At 53.2% G+C, this 19,509-nt stretch overlaps 1 protein-coding gene across 5 annotated transcripts in view; it reads right to left on the bottom strand.

Moving 5' to 3' along the window:
- LOC146863620 (tropomyosin beta chain) overlaps positions 1-19,225 on the bottom strand; it is a 236,049-nt gene extending 216,824 nt beyond the window's left edge. Inside the window, exon 1 of one of the 5 annotated variants that reach the window (XM_085627665.1) lies at positions 18,582-19,225. In XM_085627665.1, coding sequence (XP_085483791.1) covers positions 18,582-18,695 — 114 coding nt within the window. In that variant the 5' untranslated portion in view covers positions 18,696-19,225. Of the gene's footprint in view, positions 1-18,253; positions 18,273-18,581 lie in introns of those variants that run through there. The other 4 variants (XM_085627667.1, XM_085627680.1, XM_085627668.1 and 1 more) reach the window with 4 other exon arrangements.
- Between the last annotated feature and the right edge of the window lie 284 nt (positions 19,226-19,509).

The raw sequence follows: 19,509 nt of genomic DNA on the forward strand, positions 1-19,509 counted from the left end.
CTAGCAGCAGCATCATCTGAGGGGGGCATGGCTCAGAAGGAGAGCCGAGTTACATACAGCAAGCGCCTGGCGAGATTGAAGACCTCGGAGGGTCGACCCATCCTCTCCAAAGTTAGAGGGCGCCTCAAGGGCAGGGTGAGAGGCGCTATGAACTCTTTTTCTAGGGACTGGACTTTCTGTTCGAAAAAGTCGGCACTGCGATCGCAAAGAGGCTGTGAGGGAGGGATCTCTTGCTGGGGGTTGTAGGGTCAGTGAAAGAATCAACCATCTTAAGGATCGTCTTTGGGCCCGAGTCGGGCAGTTTGAGTAAATTGGTGAAGTGAGATTTCTTTTGCACTTTGATCTGTTGGTGGTGGGTTTTAAGGGCCCTTTAAACGCCGTCACTTCTTCCTGTTCCGCGTCTGCGCTCCAAGCCCCTGCAGTGGCTTTGTACTTGTCTCCGTTTTTGAGTATTGCGGGGGCGGAGCAGTCAAAAATGGAAGGATTTTTCAATGGGGTCGGAGGAGCAAAGCTTCCCCCGAGTGTCGATATCCATCGATTACAATGTTGATAATCAGAGGATGGCTTTCCAGACGGCCCGGGCCTGCAGGCTGAAGCCTCCATCCTGAGACCTGGGGAGGCTGCCGCACCCTTCCACCTGCGCATAGATTGTGTGCCGGCGCCTAATTCCAAAAGGTGTATTATTATGGTCGGACAATGTCCCAGCTAACTGGGACATTGATTTTAAGGGTAGTTAGATTTGAACAGATGCCGTCAAGGGTGTGTCCTGCATTATGGGTTGGGGTGGATTTCCGCGTTTCTACAATTTCTAAGAAATGAGTTACTCCTGGGTCATTTTGCACATCTAAATGGAGATTAAAGTCCCCCAGTACAGTACAATTGGAGAATCTAAGGGTTAACATACTCATAATAAACCCAGATGAGGGCCGGAGGGCGGTACAACAGGGCTCCAGCGAAGGAAAAGGAGTCCTCGAATTGCAGGCAGAAACCAATGCCCTCCGCTCCTTTAAGGTCTGCGAGTTCAAATGTAGAGTTTTCAGAGCGCCGCGATAGATAATCGCAATCCCACCCCGGTGGCTCTGTCGATCCTGTCAATGAGCACGAACGATGTCAGAATTACACCATGCTTTGAGCCACGCGCCCATTAGAAAAAGGCAGTCGTGGTTATAGTCTAAGACCTGTAAATTAAGTCTGTAGATGAAGTGATTTGCCCAGGATCACAGGATGTCAAACTGATGCTGGGACTTGAACTTGGTTTTCCAGTTTCAAAGTCAAATACTCCACAACCTGTCCCTGTTGACGTCACTGTGGCAGGCAAAAGAGTCGAGGAGAAAGTGATTCATCTCCGCTGCTGGCATGGAGTGGAGGAGGACACACATAAACTGAGGGGCTCCCTCGCTGGCCCTCACTACCCCCCACCACCCGATGCCCCAGCCCTCCTCCCCGCTGCAGTCCCCTGCAAAGCACGTGCAGAGGGCTTCCCATCAGCAGCTCCCTAAGGGCTGGCACACCTGGAGGGGACCGTAGGGCTGGCACACCTGGAGGGGACCGTAGGGCTGGCACACCTGGAGGGGTCCGTAGGGCTGGCACACCTGGAGGGGACCGTAGGGCTTGCTCACCTGGAGGGGACCGTAGGGCTGGCACACCTGGAGGGGACCGTAGGGCTGGCACACTTGGAGGGGTCCGTAGGGCTGGCACACCTGGAGGGGACCGTAGGGCTGGCACACCTGGAGGGGACCGTAGGGCTGGCGCACCTGGAGGGGACCGTAGGGCTGGCACACCTGGAGGGGACCGTAGGGCTGGCACACCTGGAGGGGACCGTAGGGCTGGCGCACCTGGAGGGGACCGTAGGACTGGCGCACCTAGAGGGGACCGTAGGGCTGGCACACCTGGAGGGGACCGTAGGGCTGGCGCACCTGGAGGGGACCGTAGGGCTGGCACACCTGGAGGGGACCGTAGGGCAGGCACACCTGGAGGGGACCGTAGGGCAGGCGCACCTCATGCAGTGAGAGGGGTGCAGAGCAGTCCACTGTCATTCTGCCTCTGACATCAGCCCACTGGCCTGACTTCACATGTATGGGGTCACGTTTGTTAATAGCCTTTCATGCTGTGCACCAGGTGGAGTGCTTAGAAGACCAAAAAAATCAGCCCACCAACTGGCCTCAGCCAGAGGCCCATCGGGCAGAGCCGAATTGCCTGCCTTGCCAATCCGAGAGTGACAGTGACCCTCCCCTGAGTCTGCTGTAAGCTGTGAAGGGCCCTGATTAGGTCAGGTGGGTGGGCCCTTGATGACTGGGCGCTTCATTAGGAATGGCGTGGTGGTCTTGCTACTTTAGATGGGTGAAAGTCCCATGGTCAGGTGTGATGGCCTCCACCGAGTCTGCTCTAGGGCATGTGGGGCCCACGGTCAGGTGTGGTGTCCTCTCTCTGAGCCGGCTGTAGAGCGTGGGGATCCTTTGGCCAGGTATCCGATGCAGTGGTCATCTCGCCCACCTGTTGTAAGTTGTGTGGGCCCATTGGTGGGTCGGGTGGGCATGAGGCCCACAGCCACCTCTTCCATTGACTGGAAGTAAAGGGTGAGTAAGACGCGTCCCTACGATGAAGTTGGTGTTGTGCGTGTGATTTCCCTCGTGGGACGTGTCGAGGGTGGCATGTCCAAGAGCGGGTGGTCTGCGAAGTGACAAGCCACTGGCGGGCCCGGCAGGACTGGTGCATTACCCGCCAAAGAACAGTGGACACACACTAAAGGGAACACGTCTTATCTCTCAGCAGTGGTGGGGCACATGTTTCTAATGCAAGGTGCATACATGCACTGAAGAAACCGTGGAGGGTTTGGAACCCTTGTCTACCCCACCCAGGCACTAGACGGTAAACTCCTGGACACCTGAATCCCTCCCCGTGGAACTTCAGTGAATCGTCACAGTGTGGGGGCGGGGTAGCAGAAAGGATTCATATTCTATATCTGCTAATCTACAAGAACCCCCCTAACCAGAAGCTGTTTGACTTCCTGCAGAAAAGGGATATCTGGTCGGTGGGGTGGAGTGAGGGTCTAATGTATCTTGAGGGATTTCTATGGGGTTGTTTCTGTAGGGTCTGGTGGTTGTCATGTTATTGGTATGGGTGGTCTTCCAGATGGATCTTGAGTCCCTCAAATGAATGGTATGGATGGTCTCCCGATAGGGTCTGCTGTCATTTGTGTGATTGGTATGGGTGGCCTTCGTTGGGGTCTGGTGTCCATTGTGTGATTGGTATGGGAAGTCTTCCTGTAGTGTCTGGTGCTGTTGTGTGATTGGTGTGGGCGGTCTTCCAGTAGAGTCTGGTGTCCATATTGTGATTGGTATGGGTGGCCTTCGTTGGGGTCTGGTGTCCATTGTGTGATTGGTATGGGAAGTCTTCCTGTAGTGTCTGGTGCTGTTGTGTGATTGGTATGGGCGGTCTTCCAGTAGAGTCTGGTGTCCATATTGTGATTGGTATGGGTGGCCTTCGTTGGGGTCTGGTGTCCATTGTGTGATTGGTATGGGAAGTCTTCCTGTAGTGTCTGGTGCTGTTGTGTGATTGATGTTGGTGGTCTTCCAGTAGGGTCTGTTGTCCCTCATGTGATTGGTATGGGCAGTCTTCCAGTAGAGTCTGGTGTCCATCATGTGATTGGTATGGGTGGCCTTCGTTGGAGTCTGGTGTCCATTGTGTGATTGGTGTGGGAAGTCTTCCAGTAGAGTCTGGTGTCACTCATGTGATTGGTATGGGTGGCCTTCGTTGGGGTCTGGTGTCCATTGTGTGATTGGTGTGGGAAGTCTTCCAGTAGGGTCTGGTGTCCCTCATGTGATTGGTGTTGGTGGTCTTCCAGTAGGGTCTGTTGTCCCTCATGTGATTAGTGTTGGTGGTCTTCCAGTAGAGTCTGCTGTCATTTGTGTGATTGGTATGGGTGGCCTTCGTTGGGGTCTTGTGTCTATTGTGTAATTGGTATGGGAAGTTTTCCTGCAGTGTCTGGAGCCGTCGTATGATTGTTGTGGGTGGTTTTCCTGTAGGGTCTGATGTCCCTCATGTGACTGGTATGGGCGGTCTTCCAGTAGAGTCTGGTGTCCATCATGTGATTGGTATGGGTGGCCTTCGTTGGGGTCTGGTGTCCATTGTGTGATTGGTGTGGGAAGTCTTCCAGTAGTGTCTGGTGTCGTTGTGTGATTGGTGTGGGTGGTCTTCCTGTGAGTTCTGATGTCCCTCATGTGACTGCTATGGGCGGTCTTCCAGTGGAGTCTGGTGTCCATCATGTGATTGGTGTGGGTGGTCTTCCTGTAGGGTATGGTGTCCCTCATGGGAATGTTGTAGGTGGTGTTCTAGTAGGGTGTGGTTTCCCTTGTCAGATTCTTAAAGATGGTGACTGGTAGAGTCTTCTGTGTGCTGTGTGATTGGTGTGGGTGGTCTTCCAGTAGGGTCTGGTGTCACTCATGTGATTGGTGTTGGTGGTCTTCCAGTAGGGTCTGTTGTCCCTCATGTGATTAGTGTTGGTGGTCTTCCAGTAGGGTCTGTTGTCGTTCATGTGATTGGTGTTGGTGGTCTTCCAGTAGGGTCTGTCTTCCCTCATGTGATTAGTGTTGGTGGTCTTCCAGTAGAGTCTGGTGTCCATCATGTGATTGGTATGGGTGGCCTTCGTTGGGGTCTGGTGTCCATTGTGTGATTGGTATGGGAAGTCTTCTTGTAGTGTCTGGTGCCGTTGTGTGATTGGTGAGGGTGGTCTTCCTGTAGGGTCTGATGTCCCTCATGTGACTAGTATGGGCCGTCTTCCAGTAGAGTCTGGTGTCCATCATGTGATTGGTGTGGGCGGTCTTCCTGTAGGGTATGGTGTCCCTTGTGTGATTGTTGTAGGTGGTGTTCCAGTAGGGTGTGGTTTTCCTTGTGAGGTTCTTAAAGATAGTGACTGGTAGAGTCTGCTGTGTGCTGTGTGATTGGTGTGGGTGCTCTTCCAGTCGGGTCTGGTGTCCCTCGTGTGATTGGTATGGGTGGTCTTCCAGTAGGGTCTGGTGTCCATCATGTGATTGGTGTTGGTGGTCTTCCAGTAGAGTCTGGTGTCACTCATGTGATTGGTATGGATGGTCTTCCAGTAGAGTCTGGTATCCACCATGTGATTGGTAAGGGTGGCCTTCGTTGGGGTCTGGTGTCCATTGTGTGATTTATGTAGGTGGTCTTTCGATAGGGTCTGGTATCCCACGTGTGATTGGTGTGGGTGTTCTTCCAGTAGGGTCTGGTGTCCCTCGTGTTATTGGTGAGGGTGGTCTTCCCGTAGGGTCTGGTCTCCCTCATGGGATTGATGTGGGAGGTCTTCCGGCAGGGTCTGGTGTCCCTCCCGTGATTGGTAAGGGTTGTCTTCTGGTGGGGTCTGGTGTCCTTTACATGACTGGTGTTGGTGGTTTTCTAGCTGGGTCTGGTGTCCATCATGTGATTGACATGGGTGGGCTTCGTTGGGGTCTGGTGTCCATTGTGTGATTTATGTAGGTGGTCTTCCAGTAAGGTTTGGAGTCCCTCATGTGATTGGTGTGGGTAATCTTCCGTTAGGGTCTGTTGTCACTCATGTGATTGGTGTGCGTGGTCTTCTGGTAGGGTCTGGCATCTGTTGTTTGATTGATGTGGGTGATCATCTGGTACAGTCTGGTGTCCCTCGTGCTCTTGGAATGAGTGGTGTCCTGTTAGGGTCTGGTGTCCCTCGTGTGATTGGTATGGGTGGCCTTCGTTGGGGTCTGGTGTCCATTGTGTGATTGGTGTGGGAAGTCTTCCAGTAGAGTCTGGTGTCACTCATGTGATTGGTATGGGTGGCCTTCGTTGGGGTCTGGTGTCCATTGTGTGATTGGTGTGGGAAGTCTTCCAGTAGGGTCTGGTGTCCCTCATGTGATTGGTGTTGGTGGTCTTCCAGTAGGGTCTGTTGTCCCTCATGTGATTAGTGTTGGTGGTCTTCCAGTAGAGTCTGCTGTCATTTGTGTGATTGGTATGGGTGGCCTTCGTTGGGGTCTGGTGTCTATTGTGTAATTGGTATGGGAAGTTTTCCTGCAGTGTCTGGAGCCGTCGTATGATTGTTGTGGGTGGTTTTCCTGTAGGGTCTGATGTCCCTCATGTGACTGGTATGGGCGGTCTTCCAGTAGAGTCTGGTGTCCATCATGTGATTGGTATGGGTGGCCTTCGTTGGGGTCTGGTGTCCATTGTGTGATTGGTGTGGGAAGTCTTCCAGTAGTGTCTGGTGTCGTTGTGTGATTGGTGTGGGTGGTCTTCCTGTGAGTTCTGATGTCCCTCATGTGACTGCTATGGGCGGTCTTCCAGTGGAGTCTGGTGTCCATCATGTGATTGGTGTGGGTGGTCTTCCTGTAGGGTATGGTGTCCCTCATGGGAATGTTGTAGGTGGTGTTCTAGTAGGGTGTGGTTTCCCTTGTCAGATTCTTAAAGATGGTGACTGGTAGAGTCTTCTGTGTGCTGTGTGATTGGTGTGGGTGGTCTTCCAGTAGGGTCTGGTGTCACTCATGTGATTGGTGTTGGTGGTCTTCCAGTAGGGTCTGTTGTCCCTCATGTGATTAGTGTTGGTGGTCTTCCAGTAGGGTCTGTTGTCGTTCATGTGATTGGTGTTGGTGGTCTTCCAGTAGGGTCTGTCTTCCCTCATGTGATTAGTGTTGGTGGTCTTCCAGTAGAGTCTGGTGTCCATCATGTGATTGGTATGGGTGGCCTTCGTTGGGGTCTGGTGTCCATTGTGTGATTGGTATGGGAAGTCTTCTTGTAGTGTCTGGTGCCGTTGTGTGATTGGTGAGGGTGGTCTTCCTGTAGGGTCTGATGTCCCTCATGTGACTAGTATGGGCCATCTTCCAGTAGAGTCTGGTGTCCATCATGTGATTGGTGTGGGCGGTCTTCCTGTAGGGTATGGTGTCCCTTGTGTGATTGTTGTAGGTGGTGTTCCAGTAGGGTGTGGTTTTCCTTGTGAGGTTCTTAAAGATAGTGACTGGTAGAGTCTGCTGTGTGCTGTGTGATTGGTGTGGGTGCTCTTCCAGTCGGGTCTGGTGTCCCTCGTGTGATTGGTATGGGTGGTCTTCCAGTAGGGTCTGGTGTCCATCATGTGATTGGTGTTGGTGGTCTTCCAGTAGAGTCTGGTGTCACTCATGTGATTGGTATGGATGGTCTTCCAGTAGAGTCTGGTATCCACCATGTGATTGGTAAGGGTGGCCTTCGTTGGGGTCTGGTGTCCATTGTGTGATTTATGTAGGTGGTCTTTCGATAGGGTCTGGTATCCCACGTGTGATTGGTGTGGGTGTTCTTCCAGTAGGGTCTGGTGTCCCTCGTGTTATTGGTGAGGGTGGTCTTCCCGTAGGGTCTGGTCTCCCTCATGGGATTGATGTGGGAGATCTTCCGGCAGGGTCTGGTGTCCCTCCCGTGATTGGTAAGGGTTGTCTTCTGGTGGGGTCTGGTGTCCTTTACATGACTGGTGTTGGTGGTTTTCTAGCTGGGTCTGGTGTCCATCATGTGATTGACATGGGTGGGCTTCGTTGGGGTCTGGTGTCCATTGTGTGATTTATGTAGGTGGTCTTCCAGTAAGGTTTGGAGTCCCTCATGTGATTGGTGTGGGTAATCTTCCGTTAGGGTCTGTTGTCACTCATGTGATTGGTGTGCGTGGTCTTCTGGTAGGGTCTGGCATCTGTTGTTTGATTGATGTGGGTGATCATCTGGTACAGTCTGGTGTCCCTCGTGCTCTTGGAATGAGTGGTGTCCTGTTAGGGTCTGGTGTCCCTCGTGTGATTGGTATGGGTGGCCTTCGTTGGGGTCTGGTGTCCATTGTGTGATTGGTGTGGGAAGTCTTCCAGTAGAGTCTGGTGTCACTCATGTGATTGGTATGGGTGGCCTTCGTTGGGGTCTGGTGTCCATTGTGTGATTGGTGTGGGAAGTCTTCCAGTAGGGTCTGGTGTCCCTCATGTGATTGGTGTTGGTGGTCTTCCAGTAGGGTCTGTTGTCCCTCATGTGATTAGTGTTGGTGGTCTTCCAGTAGAGTCTGCTGTCATTTGTGTGATTGGTATGGGTGGCCTTCGTTGGGGTCTGGTGTCTATTGTGTAATTGGTATGGGAAGTTTTCCTGCAGTGTCTGGAGCCGTCGTATGATTGTTGTGGGTGGTTTTCCTGTAGGGTCTGATGTCCCTCATGTGACTGGTATGGGCGGTCTTCCAGTAGAGTCTGGTGTCCATCATGTGATTGGTATGGGTGGCCTTCGTTGGGGTCTGGTGTCCATTGTGTGATTGGTGTGGGAAGTCTTCCAGTAGTGTCTGGTGTCGTTGTGTGATTGGTGTGGGTGGTCTTCCTGTGAGTTCTGATGTCCCTCATGTGACTGCTATGGGCGGTCTTCCAGTGGAGTCTGGTGTCCATCATGTGATTGGTGTGGGTGGTCTTCCTGTAGGGTATGGTGTCCCTCATGGGAATGTTGTAGGTGGTGTTCTAGTAGGGTGTGGTTTCCCTTGTCAGATTCTTAAAGATGGTGACTGGTAGAGTCTTCTGTGTGCTGTGTGATTGGTGTGGATGGTCTTCCAGTAGGGTCTGGTGTCACTCATGTGATTGGTGTTGGTGGTCTTCCAGTAGGGTCTGTTGTCCCTCATGTGATTAGTGTTGGTGGTCTTCCAGTAGGGTCTGTTGTCGTTCATGTGATTGGTGTTGGTGGTCTTCCAGTAGGGTCTGTCTTCCCTCATGTGATTAGTGTTGGTGGTCTTCCAGTAGAGTCTGGTGTCCATCATGTGATTGGTATGGGTGGCCTTCGTTGGGGTCTGGTGTCCATTGTGTGATTGGTATGGGAAGTCTTCTTGTAGTGTCTGGTGCCGTTGTGTGATTGGTGAGGGTGGTCTTCCTGTAGGGTCTGATGTCCCTCATGTGACTAGTATGGGCCGTCTTCCAGTAGAGTCTGGTGTCCATCATGTGATTGGTGTGGGCGGTCTTCCTGTAGGGTATGGTGTCCCTTGTGTGATTGTTGTAGGTGGTGTTCCAGTAGGGTGTGGTTTTCCTTGTGAGGTTCTTAAAGATAGTGACTGGTAGAGTCTGCTGTGTGCTGTGTGATTGGTGTGGGTGCTCTTCCAGTCGGGTCTGGTGTCCCTCGTGTGATTGGTATGGGTGGTCTTCCAGTAGGGTCTGGTGTCCATCATGTGATTGGTGTTGGTGGTCTTCCAGTAGAGTCTGGTGTCACTCATGTGATTGGTATGGATGGTCTTCCAGTAGAGTCTGGTATCCACCATGTGATTGGTAAGGGTGGCCTTCGTTGGGGTCTGGTGTCCATTGTGTGATTTATGTAGGTGGTCTTTCGATAGGGTCTGGTATCCCACGTGTGATTGGTGTGGGTGTTCTTCCAGTAGGGTCTGGTGTCCCTCGTGTTATTGGTGAGGGTGGTCTTCCCGTAGGGTCTGGTCTCCCTCATGGGATTGATGTGGGAGGTCTTCCGGCAGGGTCTGGTGTCCCTCCCGTGATTGGTAAGGGTTGTCTTCTGGTGGGGTCTGGTGTCCTTTACATGACTGGTGTTGGTGGTTTTCTAGCTGGGTCTGGTGTCCATCATGTGATTGACATGGGTGGGCTTCGTTGGGGTCTGGTGTCCATTGTGTGATTTATGTAGGTGGTCTTCCAGTAAGGTTTGGAGTCCCTCATGTGATTGGTGTGGGTAATCTTCCGTTAGGGTCTGTTGTCACTCATGTGATTGGTGTGCGTGGTCTTCTGGTAGGGTCTGGCATCTGTTGTTTGATTGATGTGGGTGATCATCTGGTACAGTCTGGTGTCCCTTGTGCTCTTGGAATGAGTGGTGTCCTGTTAGGGTCTGGTGTCCCTCGTGTGATTGGTATGGGTGGCCTTCGTTGGGGTCTGGTGTCCATTGTGTGATTGGTGTGGGAAGTCTTCCAGTAGAGTCTGGTGTCACTCATGTGATTGGTATGGGTGGCCTTCGTTGGGGTCTGGTGTCCATTGTGTGATTGGTGTGGGAAGTCTTCCAGTAGGGTCTGGTGTCCCTCATGTGATTGGTGTTGGTGGTCTTCCAGTAGGGTCTGTTGTCCCTCATGTGATTAGTGTTGGTGGTCTTCCAGTAGAGTCTGCTGTCATTTGTGTGATTGGTATGGGTGGCCTTCGTTGGGGTCTGGTGTCTATTGTGTAATTGGTATGGGAAGTTTTCCTGCAGTGTCTGGAGCCGTCGTATGATTGTTGTGGGTGGTTTTCCTGTAGGGTCTGATGTCCCTCATGTGACTGGTATGGGCGGTCTTCCAGTAGAGTCTGGTGTCCATCATGTGATTGGTATGGGTGGCCTTCGTTGGGGTCTGGTGTCCATTGTGTGATTGGTGTGGGAAGTCTTCCAGTAGTGTCTGGTGTCGTTGTGTGATTGGTGTGGGTGGTCTTCCTGTGAGTTCTGATGTCCCTCATGTGACTGCTATGGGCGGTCTTCCAGTGGAGTCTGGTGTCCATCATGTGATTGGTGTGGGTGGTCTTCCTGTAGGGTATGGTGTCCCTCATGGGAATGTTGTAGGTGGTGTTCTAGTAGGGTGTGGTTTCCCTTGTCAGATTCTTAAAGATGGTGACTGGTAGAGTCTTCTGTGTGCTGTGTGATTGGTGTGGGTGGTCTTCCAGTAGGGTCTGGTGTCACTCATGTGATTGGTGTTGGTGGTCTTCCAGTAGGGTCTGTTGTCCCTCATGTGATTAGTGTTGGTGGTCTTCCAGTAGGGTCTGTTGTCGTTCATGTGATTGGTGTTGGTGGTCTTCCAGTAGGGTCTGTCTTCCCTCATGTGATTAGTGTTGGTGGTCTTCCAGTAGAGTCTGGTGTCCATCATGTGATTGGTATGGGTGGCCTTCGTTGGGGTCTGGTGTCCATTGTGTGATTGGTATGGGAAGTCTTCTTGTAGTGTCTGGTGCCGTTGTGTGATTGGTGAGGGTGGTCTTCCTGTAGGGTCTGATGTCCCTCATGTGACTAGTATGGGCCGTCTTCCAGTAGAGTCTGGTGTCCATCATGTGATTGGTGTGGGCGGTCTTCCTGTAGGGTATGGTGTCCCTTGTGTGATTGTTGTAGGTGGTGTTCCAGTAGGGTGTGGTTTTCCTTGTGAGGTTCTTAAAGATAGTGACTGGTAGAGTCTGCTGTGTGCTGTGTGATTGGTGTGGGTGCTCTTCCAGTCGGGTCTGGTGTCCCTCGTGTGATTGGTATGGGTGGTCTTCCAGTAGGGTCTGGTGTCCATCATGTGATTGGTGTTGGTGGTCTTCCAGTAGAGTCTGGTGTCACTCATGTGATTGGTATGGATGGTCTTCCAGTAGAGTCTGGTATCCACCATGTGATTGGTAAGGGTGGCCTTCGTTGGGGTCTGGTGTCCATTGTGTGATTTATGTAGGTGGTCTTTCGATAGGGTCTGGTATCCCACGTGTGATTGGTGTGGGTGTTCTTCCAGTAGGGTCTGGTGTCCCTCGTGTTATTGGTGAGGGTGGTCTTCCCGTAGGGTCTGGTCTCCCTCATGGGATTGATGTGGGAGGTCTTCCGGCAGGGTCTGGTGTCCCTCCCGTGATTGGTAAGGGTTGTCTTCTGGTGGGGTCTGGTGTCCTTTACATGACTGGTGTTGGTGGTTTTCTAGCTGGGTCTGGTGTCCATCATGTGATTGACATGGGTGGGCTTCGTTGGGGTCTGGTGTCCATTGTGTGATTTATGTAGGTGGTCTTCCAGTAAGGTTTGGAGTCCCTCATGTGATTGGTGTGGGTAATCTTCCGTTAGGGTCTGTTGTCACTCATGTGATTGGTGTGCGTGGTCTTCTGGTAGGGTCTGGCATCTGTTGTTTGATTGATGTGGGTGATCATCTGGTACAGTCTGGTGTCCCTCGTGCTCTTGGAATGAGTGGTGTCCTGTTAGGGTCTGGTGTCCCTCGTGTGATTGGTATGGGTGGCCTTCGTTGGGGTCTGGTGTCCATTGTGTGATTGGTGTGGGAAGTCTTCCAGTAGAGTCTGGTGTCACTCATGTGATTGGTATGGGTGGCCTTCGTTGGGGTCTGGTGTCCATTGTGTGATTGGTGTGGGAAGTCTTCCAGTAGGGTCTGGTGTCCCTCATGTGATTGGTGTTGGTGGTCTTCCAGTAGGGTCTGTTGTCCCTCATGTGATTAGTGTTGGTGGTCTTCCAGTAGAGTCTGCTGTCATTTGTGTGATTGGTATGGGTGGCCTTCGTTGGGGTCTGGTGTCTATTGTGTAATTGGTATGGGAAGTTTTCCTGCAGTGTCTGGAGCCGTCGTATGATTGTTGTGGGTGGTTTTCCTGTAGGGTCTGATGTCCCTCATGTGACTGGTATGGGCGGTCTTCCAGTAGAGTCTGGTGTCCATCATGTGATTGGTATGGGTGGCCTTCGTTGGGGTCTGGTGTCCATTGTGTGATTGGTGTGGGAAGTCTTCCAGTAGTGTCTGGTGTCGTTGTGTGATTGGTGTGGGTGGTCTTCCTGTGAGTTCTGATGTCCCTCATGTGACTGCTATGGGCGGTCTTCCAGTGGAGTCTGGTGTCCATCATGTGATTGGTGTGGGTGGTCTTCCTGTAGGGTATGGTGTCCCTCATGGGAATGTTGTAGGTGGTGTTCTAGTAGGGTGTGGTTTCCCTTGTCAGATTCTTAAAGATGGTGACTGGTAGAGTCTTCTGTGTGCTGTGTGATTGGTGTGGGTGGTCTTCCAGTAGGGTCTGGTGTCACTCATGTGATTGGTGTTGGTGGTCTTCCAGTAGGGTCTGTTGTCCCTCATGTGATTAGTGTTGGTGGTCTTCCAGTAGGGTCTGTTGTCGTTCATGTGATTGGTGTTGGTGGTCTTCCAGTAGGGTCTGTCTTCCCTCATGTGATTAGTGTTGGTGGTCTTCCAGTAGAGTCTGGTGTCCATCATGTGATTGGTATGGGTGGCCTTCGTTGGGGTCTGGTGTCCATTGTGTGATTGGTATGGGAAGTCTTCTTGTAGTGTCTGGTGCCGTTGTGTGATTGGTGAGGGTGGTCTTCCTGTAGGGTCTGATGTCCCTCATGTGACTAGTATGGGCCGTCTTCCAGTAGAGTCTGGTGTCCATCATGTGATTGGTGTGGGCGGTCTTCCTGTAGGGTATGGTGTCCCTTGTGTGATTGTTGTAGGTGGTGTTCCAGTAGGGTGTGGTTTTCCTTGTGAGGTTCTTAAAGATAGTGACTGGTAGAGTCTGCTGTGTGCTGTGTGATTGGTGTGGGTGCTCTTCCAGTCGGGTCTGGTGTCCCTCGTGTGATTGGTATGGGTGGTCTTCCAGTAGGGTCTGGTGTCCATCATGTGATTGGTGTTGGTGGTCTTCCAGTAGAGTCTGGTGTCACTCATGTGATTGGTATGGATGGTCTTCCAGTAGAGTCTGGTATCCACCATGTGATTGGTAAGGGTGGCCTTCGTTGGGGTCTGGTGTCCATTGTGTGATTTATGTAGGTGGTCTTTCGATAGGGTCTGGTATCCCACGTGTGATTGGTGTGGGTGTTCTTCCAGTAGGGTCTGGTGTCCCTCGTGTTATTGGTGAGGGTGGTCTTCCCGTAGGGTCTGGTCTCCCTCATGGGATTGATGTGGGAGGTCTTCCGGCAGGGTCTGGTGTCCCTCCCGTGATTGGTAAGGGTTGTCTTCTGGTGGGGTCTGGTGTCCTTTACATGACTGGTGTTGGTGGTTTTCTAGCTGGGTCTGGTGTCCATCATGTGATTGACATGGGTGGGCTTCGTTGGGGTCTGGTGTCCATTGTGTGATTTATGTAGGTGGTCTTCCAGTAAGGTTTGGAGTCCCTCATGTGATTGGTGTGGGTAATCTTCCGTTAGGGTCTGTTGTCACTCATGTGATTGGTGTGCGTGGTCTTCTGGTAGGGTCTGGCATCTGTTGTTTGATTGATGTGGGTGATCATCTGGTACAGTCTGGTGTCCCTCGTGCTCTTGGAATGAGTGGTGTCCTGTTAGGGTCTGGTGTCCCTCGTGTGATTGGTGTGGGTGGTCTTCCAGTAGCGTCTGGTGTCCCTCGTGTGATTGGTATGGGTGGTCTTCAAGTAGGGTCTGGTGTCCATCATGTGATTGATATGGGTGGTCTTTCAGTAGGGTTTGGTGTCCCTTGTGTGATTTATGTAGGTGGTCTTCCTGTAAGGTCTGGTGTCCATCGTGTGATTGGTGTGGGTAATCTCCCGTAGGGGTTTGCTGCCCTACGTATGATTGCCATGGGTGGCCTCAAGGAAGGGTATGGTGTCCCTCATGAGATTGTTGTAGGTTGTGTTCCAGTATGGTGTGGTTTCCCTTGTGAGGTTCTTATAGATGATGACAGGTAGGGTGTGGTGTCCCTTGTGTGGCTTTCTTTCGATGTCTCACAGTATGGTTTAGGATCCCTCACGTGATTGTTGGTTGTCGTCTCCCAGTAAGGGTGGTGTGTCCTTCATGTGTGGGTCTCTCTCTCTCTATATCATTCTCTCTCTGTCTCTCTCTCTCTTTCTCCTCGAGTAAGAGGTTTTGTGACAGTCTGCGCCAATGCAGCAGTTTGCACAGAGGCCCGTGGAGGTCTCCTAGACAGTGGAACTGTGGACCTATTCACAGACCAGGGAAGGGTGTCTCTAGCGGGGTGGCCCAAAACCGTCTCGTAATGAAGCAAAGTGCTCTTGTGCGTTGGTCTCGTGTAAAGTTCTTCTCCCATGGTACGTCTTGGTCTCCTGGTCTGATGTTTCAGTCCTCTCCCACGGTGAGGGGCGATGTCCTTGAAAGGTGTTTCCGTCTCTCACTAAGTACCTAGGGGCCGATTCACAGAACTAATCTGAGACAAAATCCTAAACTTAATACTTTTGGTATTCACAGAAGGCATTTAGTAGTAGTAAAGTTAGGATTTTGTCTTAAGTTAGGATTTTGTCTTAAATTAAACTTAAGTTAAACTTAAGTCTGTCTTAAGTTTTGGTTTTAAGACAAAATCCTAATTTAAAACAAAATCCTAATTTAAGACAAAATCCTAACTTTACTACTACTAAATGCCCTCTGTGAATATCAAAAGTGGTAAGTTTAGGATTTTGTCTCAGATTAGTTCTGTGAATAGGCCCCCTAGTGAGGTCTCTTGGTCATTTTAGGGGTCTTCTCCCCAGGTACATGGGGGTCTTCCTGAAGGGCATTGTAATCTCTCATTCTCCTACTCATGTGTTGGTGTCTCTCCCATGGCAAGCAGTGGTCTCCCTGAAGGGTGCTGCAGTGGTCTCTCTGAAGGGTGCTGCAGGGTCTCTTGGTCACGTGTAAGTGTACACTAGCATGGTAAGCGGTGGTCTCCTGGCAGGGTGTGTTACTCTCTCATTGAGTATCTGAGGAGGTCGCTTGTCCACAGGCTCCCACCCCGTGCACGTGGTGTCTTGTGGAAGGCTGTTGCAGTCTCTCACTGAAGGTCTGGGGAGGTCTCCGGACCCCGTGGAGTGGCCCTCGCCCATTATTAGTGGTAGTCTTCTGGGGGGTCTGGTGGTCTCCCAGTGAATATCTGGTGAGGTCTTGGGGCCCAGTGGAGGGGCTCTGTCCCATTGTAAGTGGTGGTCTCCAGTGAAGGTCTGGTTAGGTCTCCTGGCCTCGTGGAGGGTCCCTCTCTCATCATAAGTGGTGGTGATCTACGGTGCGAGTGACAACTGCACCACAGCTCTCAAGTGTGAGAGACATCACTCCAGCTCTAAGGTGTGAGGGACTTCACTCCAGCTCTAGGGTGTGAGGGACTTCACTCCAGCTCTGGGGTGTGAGGGACTTCACTCCAACTCTAGGGTGTGAGGGACTTCTCTCCAGGTCTGGGGTGTGAGGGATTTCACTCACACTCTGAGGTGTGAGGGACTTCACTCCAACTCTAGGGTGTGAGGGACTTCACTCCAGGTCTGGGGTGTGAGGGACTTCTCTCCTGCTCTGGGGTGTGAGGGACTTCACTCAAGGTCTGGGGAGTGAGGGACTTCACTCCAGGTGTGGGGTGTGAGGGACTTCACTCATACTCTGAGGTGTGAGGGACTTCACTCCAGGTCTGGGGTGTGAGGGACTTCACTCATACTCTGAGGTGTGAGGAACATCACTCTAGGTCTGTGGTGTGAAGGACTTCACTCCAGTTCTGAGGTGTGAGGGACTTCACTCCAGTTCTGGGGTGTGAGGGACTTCACTCCAGGTCTGGGGTGTGAGGGACTTCACTCCAGGTCTGGGGTGTGAGGGATTTCACTCATACTCTGAGTTGTGAGGGACTTCACTCCAGGTCTGGGGTGTGAAGGACTTCACTCCAGTTCTGAGGTGTGAGGGACTTCACTCCAGTTCTGGGGTGTGAGGGACTTCAATCCAGGTCTGGGGTGTGAGGGACTTCACTCATAATCTGAGGTGTGAGGGACTTCACTCCAGTTCTGAGGTGTGAGGGACTTCACTCATACTCTGAGGTGTGAGGGACTTCATTTCAGGTCTGGGGTGTGAAGGACTTCACTCCAGGTCTAGGGTGTGAGGGAGTTCACTCATACTCTGAGGTGTGAGGGACTTCACTCCAGGTCTGGGGTGTGAGGGACTTCCCTTATACTCTGAAGTGTGAGGGACTTCACTCCAGGTCTGGGGTGTGAGGGACTTCACTCATACTCTGAGGTGTGAGGGACTTCACTCCAGGTCTGGGGTGTGAGGGACTTCCCTCATACTCTGAGGTGTGAGGGACTTCACTCATACTCTGAGGTGTGAGGAACATCACTCTAGGTCTGGGGTGTGAAGGACTTCACTCCAGTTCTGAGGTGTGAGGGACTTCACTCCAGTTCTGGGGTGTGAGGGACTTCACTCCAGGTCTGGGGTGTGAGGGACTTCACTCATACTCTGAAGTGTGAGGGACTTCACTCCAGGTCTGGGGTGTGAAGGACTTCACTCCAGTTCTGAGGTGTGAGGGACTTCACTCCAGGCCTGGGGTGTGAGGGACTTCACTCATACTCTGAGGTGTGAGGGACTTCACTCCAGTTCTGAGGTGTGAGGGACTTCACTCCAGTTCTGGGGTGTGAGGAACTTCACTCCAGGTCTGGGGTGTGAGGGACTTCACTCATACTCTGAGGTGTGGGGGACTTCACTCCAGGTCTGGGGTGTGAGGGACTTCACTAATACTCTGAGGTGTGAGGGACTTCACTCCAGGTCTGGGGTGTGAGGGACTTCCCTCATACTCTGAGGTGTGAGGGACTTCACTCATACTCTGAGGTGTGAGGAACATCACTCTAGGTCTGGGATGTGAGGGATTACACTCAAGGTCTGGGGTGTGAGGGACTTCACTCCAGTTCTGAGGTGTGAGGGACTTCACTCCAGTTCTGAGGTGTGAGGGACTTCACTCCTGCTCAGGAACAGTCTTCCAAATCTGAGGTGTGAGGGGCGTTCGTTTAAGCCCCTCCGGCCCATACTGATTGGGGGATCCTATGGGCGGGACACTGGATTTATGGGATTCTTCAGCCGGCGCAGTGTGTATAGTCATGGATTTGCCACATAATTCCCCGCCTGCCGGTCGATTTGCACATTTGAACAAAAAGTGTTTCTAGCTCAAAGGATGAAAAGTTCCTAAAAGGGTGTGTTCTCTGCCCCTGCTCGGCGGGAGGCCCTTGTGAGAGTTGAGTGGCCATCCTCCAAGTGTGTATGGCTCTGTTTGGTTGTTAAACTGCTACTAACGAGGTGTCATCTGTGCCCACACTGTTTACCATGAATACAAATGACATAATATTACCATAATATTTTCACAAAATGTGCCCTATTATGGTGCATCATTTCTCTCTGCTTGTGGCATGATAGGGTCAACGCTGCCGCATAGTTCGGTCCTTCCCTGCCGCATAATTCCAGTGACCATGCCTGAGGGTTGTGATGCTAGAGGGGAGCACTCTAGCACGGGAGCCTCAAAACAGTTCCAGGGGTCCCGGGGGCCCGGGGGCCCGACCAGGGCCCCCAAGGAGAGAGTTGCCTACAGTGATACTCTGTCTGCTTCTTGTCTGGTCATTCTTGCACGTCCCCTCCACCCCCCCCCCCCCCCGGCGGTCACAAGCATGAGTTACCTGCTTGCAGCAGTCTTACCCCCCCCCCCCATATCCTCCAGCACTGCCCCCCAGGAGCCCACAGATGAGTGACCTGCTTGAAGCGGTCTTACCCCCTCCCCACCGGCAGTGGCCCCCAAGGCCCCAGAGGTGCGTTACCTGCTTGCTTCGGTCTTACCCCCTCCCTACCGGCAGTGGCCCCCAAGGGCCCCAGAGGTGCGTTACCTGCTTGAAGCGGTCTTACCCCGTCATCTCCGGCAGTGACCCCATGGGCCCCACAGATGAGGTACCTGCTTGCAGCGGTCTTACCCCCTCCCCTCCTGCAGTGGCCCCCAGGGGCCCCACAGGTGCGCTACCTGCTTGAAGCGGTCTTACCCCCTCCCCTCCTGCAGTGTTCCCAGGGACCCCACAGATGAGTTACCTGCTTGCAGTGGTCTTACCCCCTCCCCTCCTGCAGTGGCCCCCAGGGGCCCCACAGGTGCGCTACCTGCTTGAAGCGGTCTTACCCCCTCCCCTCCTGCAGTGTTCCCAGGGACCCCACAGATGAGTTACCTGCTTGCAGTGGTCTTACCCCCTCCCCTCCTGCAGTGGCCCCCAGGGGCTCCTCAGGTGCGTTACCTGCTTGCAGCGGTCCTCTGCCTGCTTCTTGTCCCCTTCTGCCTGCTCGGCCCGGTCGATGGCGTTCTCCTTGTCCAGCTTCAACATCTGCATCTTCTTCTTGATGGCGTCCATGGTGGGGGTCCTGGGGGCCCGAGGGCGAGAGGAGCAGAGAAGAGGTCTGGAGGAATAAGCCTGGGCTCTGGGGGTCTTTAGAGGTCTGGGGCCCCGGGGGTCTGGTGAGTCTTTGGAGAGCTGGGGGCCTTGGGATCTGGAGTGGTCGAGGGTTTCGGTGAGTCTGGGGCCCCTGGAGGTCTGTAGGGACGGGGCACAGTGGCAGGCTGGAGGGGCCCACGGAGAGCTGGGGGCCGCAGGGAGCAGGCAGGGCTTCGGGCAGGCTCGGGACGCGGCAGGCTCTGACCCCCTCTCCCGCGCCTCCTGCCCCTATAAAGCGGGGTGTGTCCTGCCCGGGCAGGGGCCTCCCTCTCCGCCGCAGCTCCTTCTAGGGGAAGGAAGGCGAGCGGGGGGGGGGGGGGGGGGTTCACCCGGGTACCGGAGTGGGCAGTAGGAGGGGGCAGAGAGAGGGATGGAGAGAGAGGAGACCTCAGGGCAGGAGGAGGTGACAGAGAGAGGGATGGAGAGAGAGGAGACCTCAGGGCAGGAGGAGGGGGGCAGAGAGAGGGATGGAGGGAGAGGAGAGCTCAGGGCAGGAGGAGGGGGGCAGAGAGAGGGATGGAGGGAGAGGAGAGCTCAGGGCATGAGGAGGGGGCAGAGAGAGTGATGGAGAGAGAGGAGGGCTCAGGGCAGGAGGAGGGGGGCAGAGAGAGGGATGGAGAGAGAGGAGACCTCAGGGCAGGAGGGGGCAGAGAGAGGGATGGAGAGAGAGGCGACCTCAGGGCAGGAGGAGGGGGGCAGAGAGAGGGATGGAGAGAGAGGAGACCTCAGGGCA

This window comes from Triturus cristatus, chromosome 2_1 (genome assembly GCF_964204655.1).
Source record: "Triturus cristatus chromosome 2_1, aTriCri1.1, whole genome shotgun sequence".
NCBI classification, from domain to species: domain Eukaryota; kingdom Metazoa; phylum Chordata; class Amphibia; order Caudata; family Salamandridae; genus Triturus; species Triturus cristatus.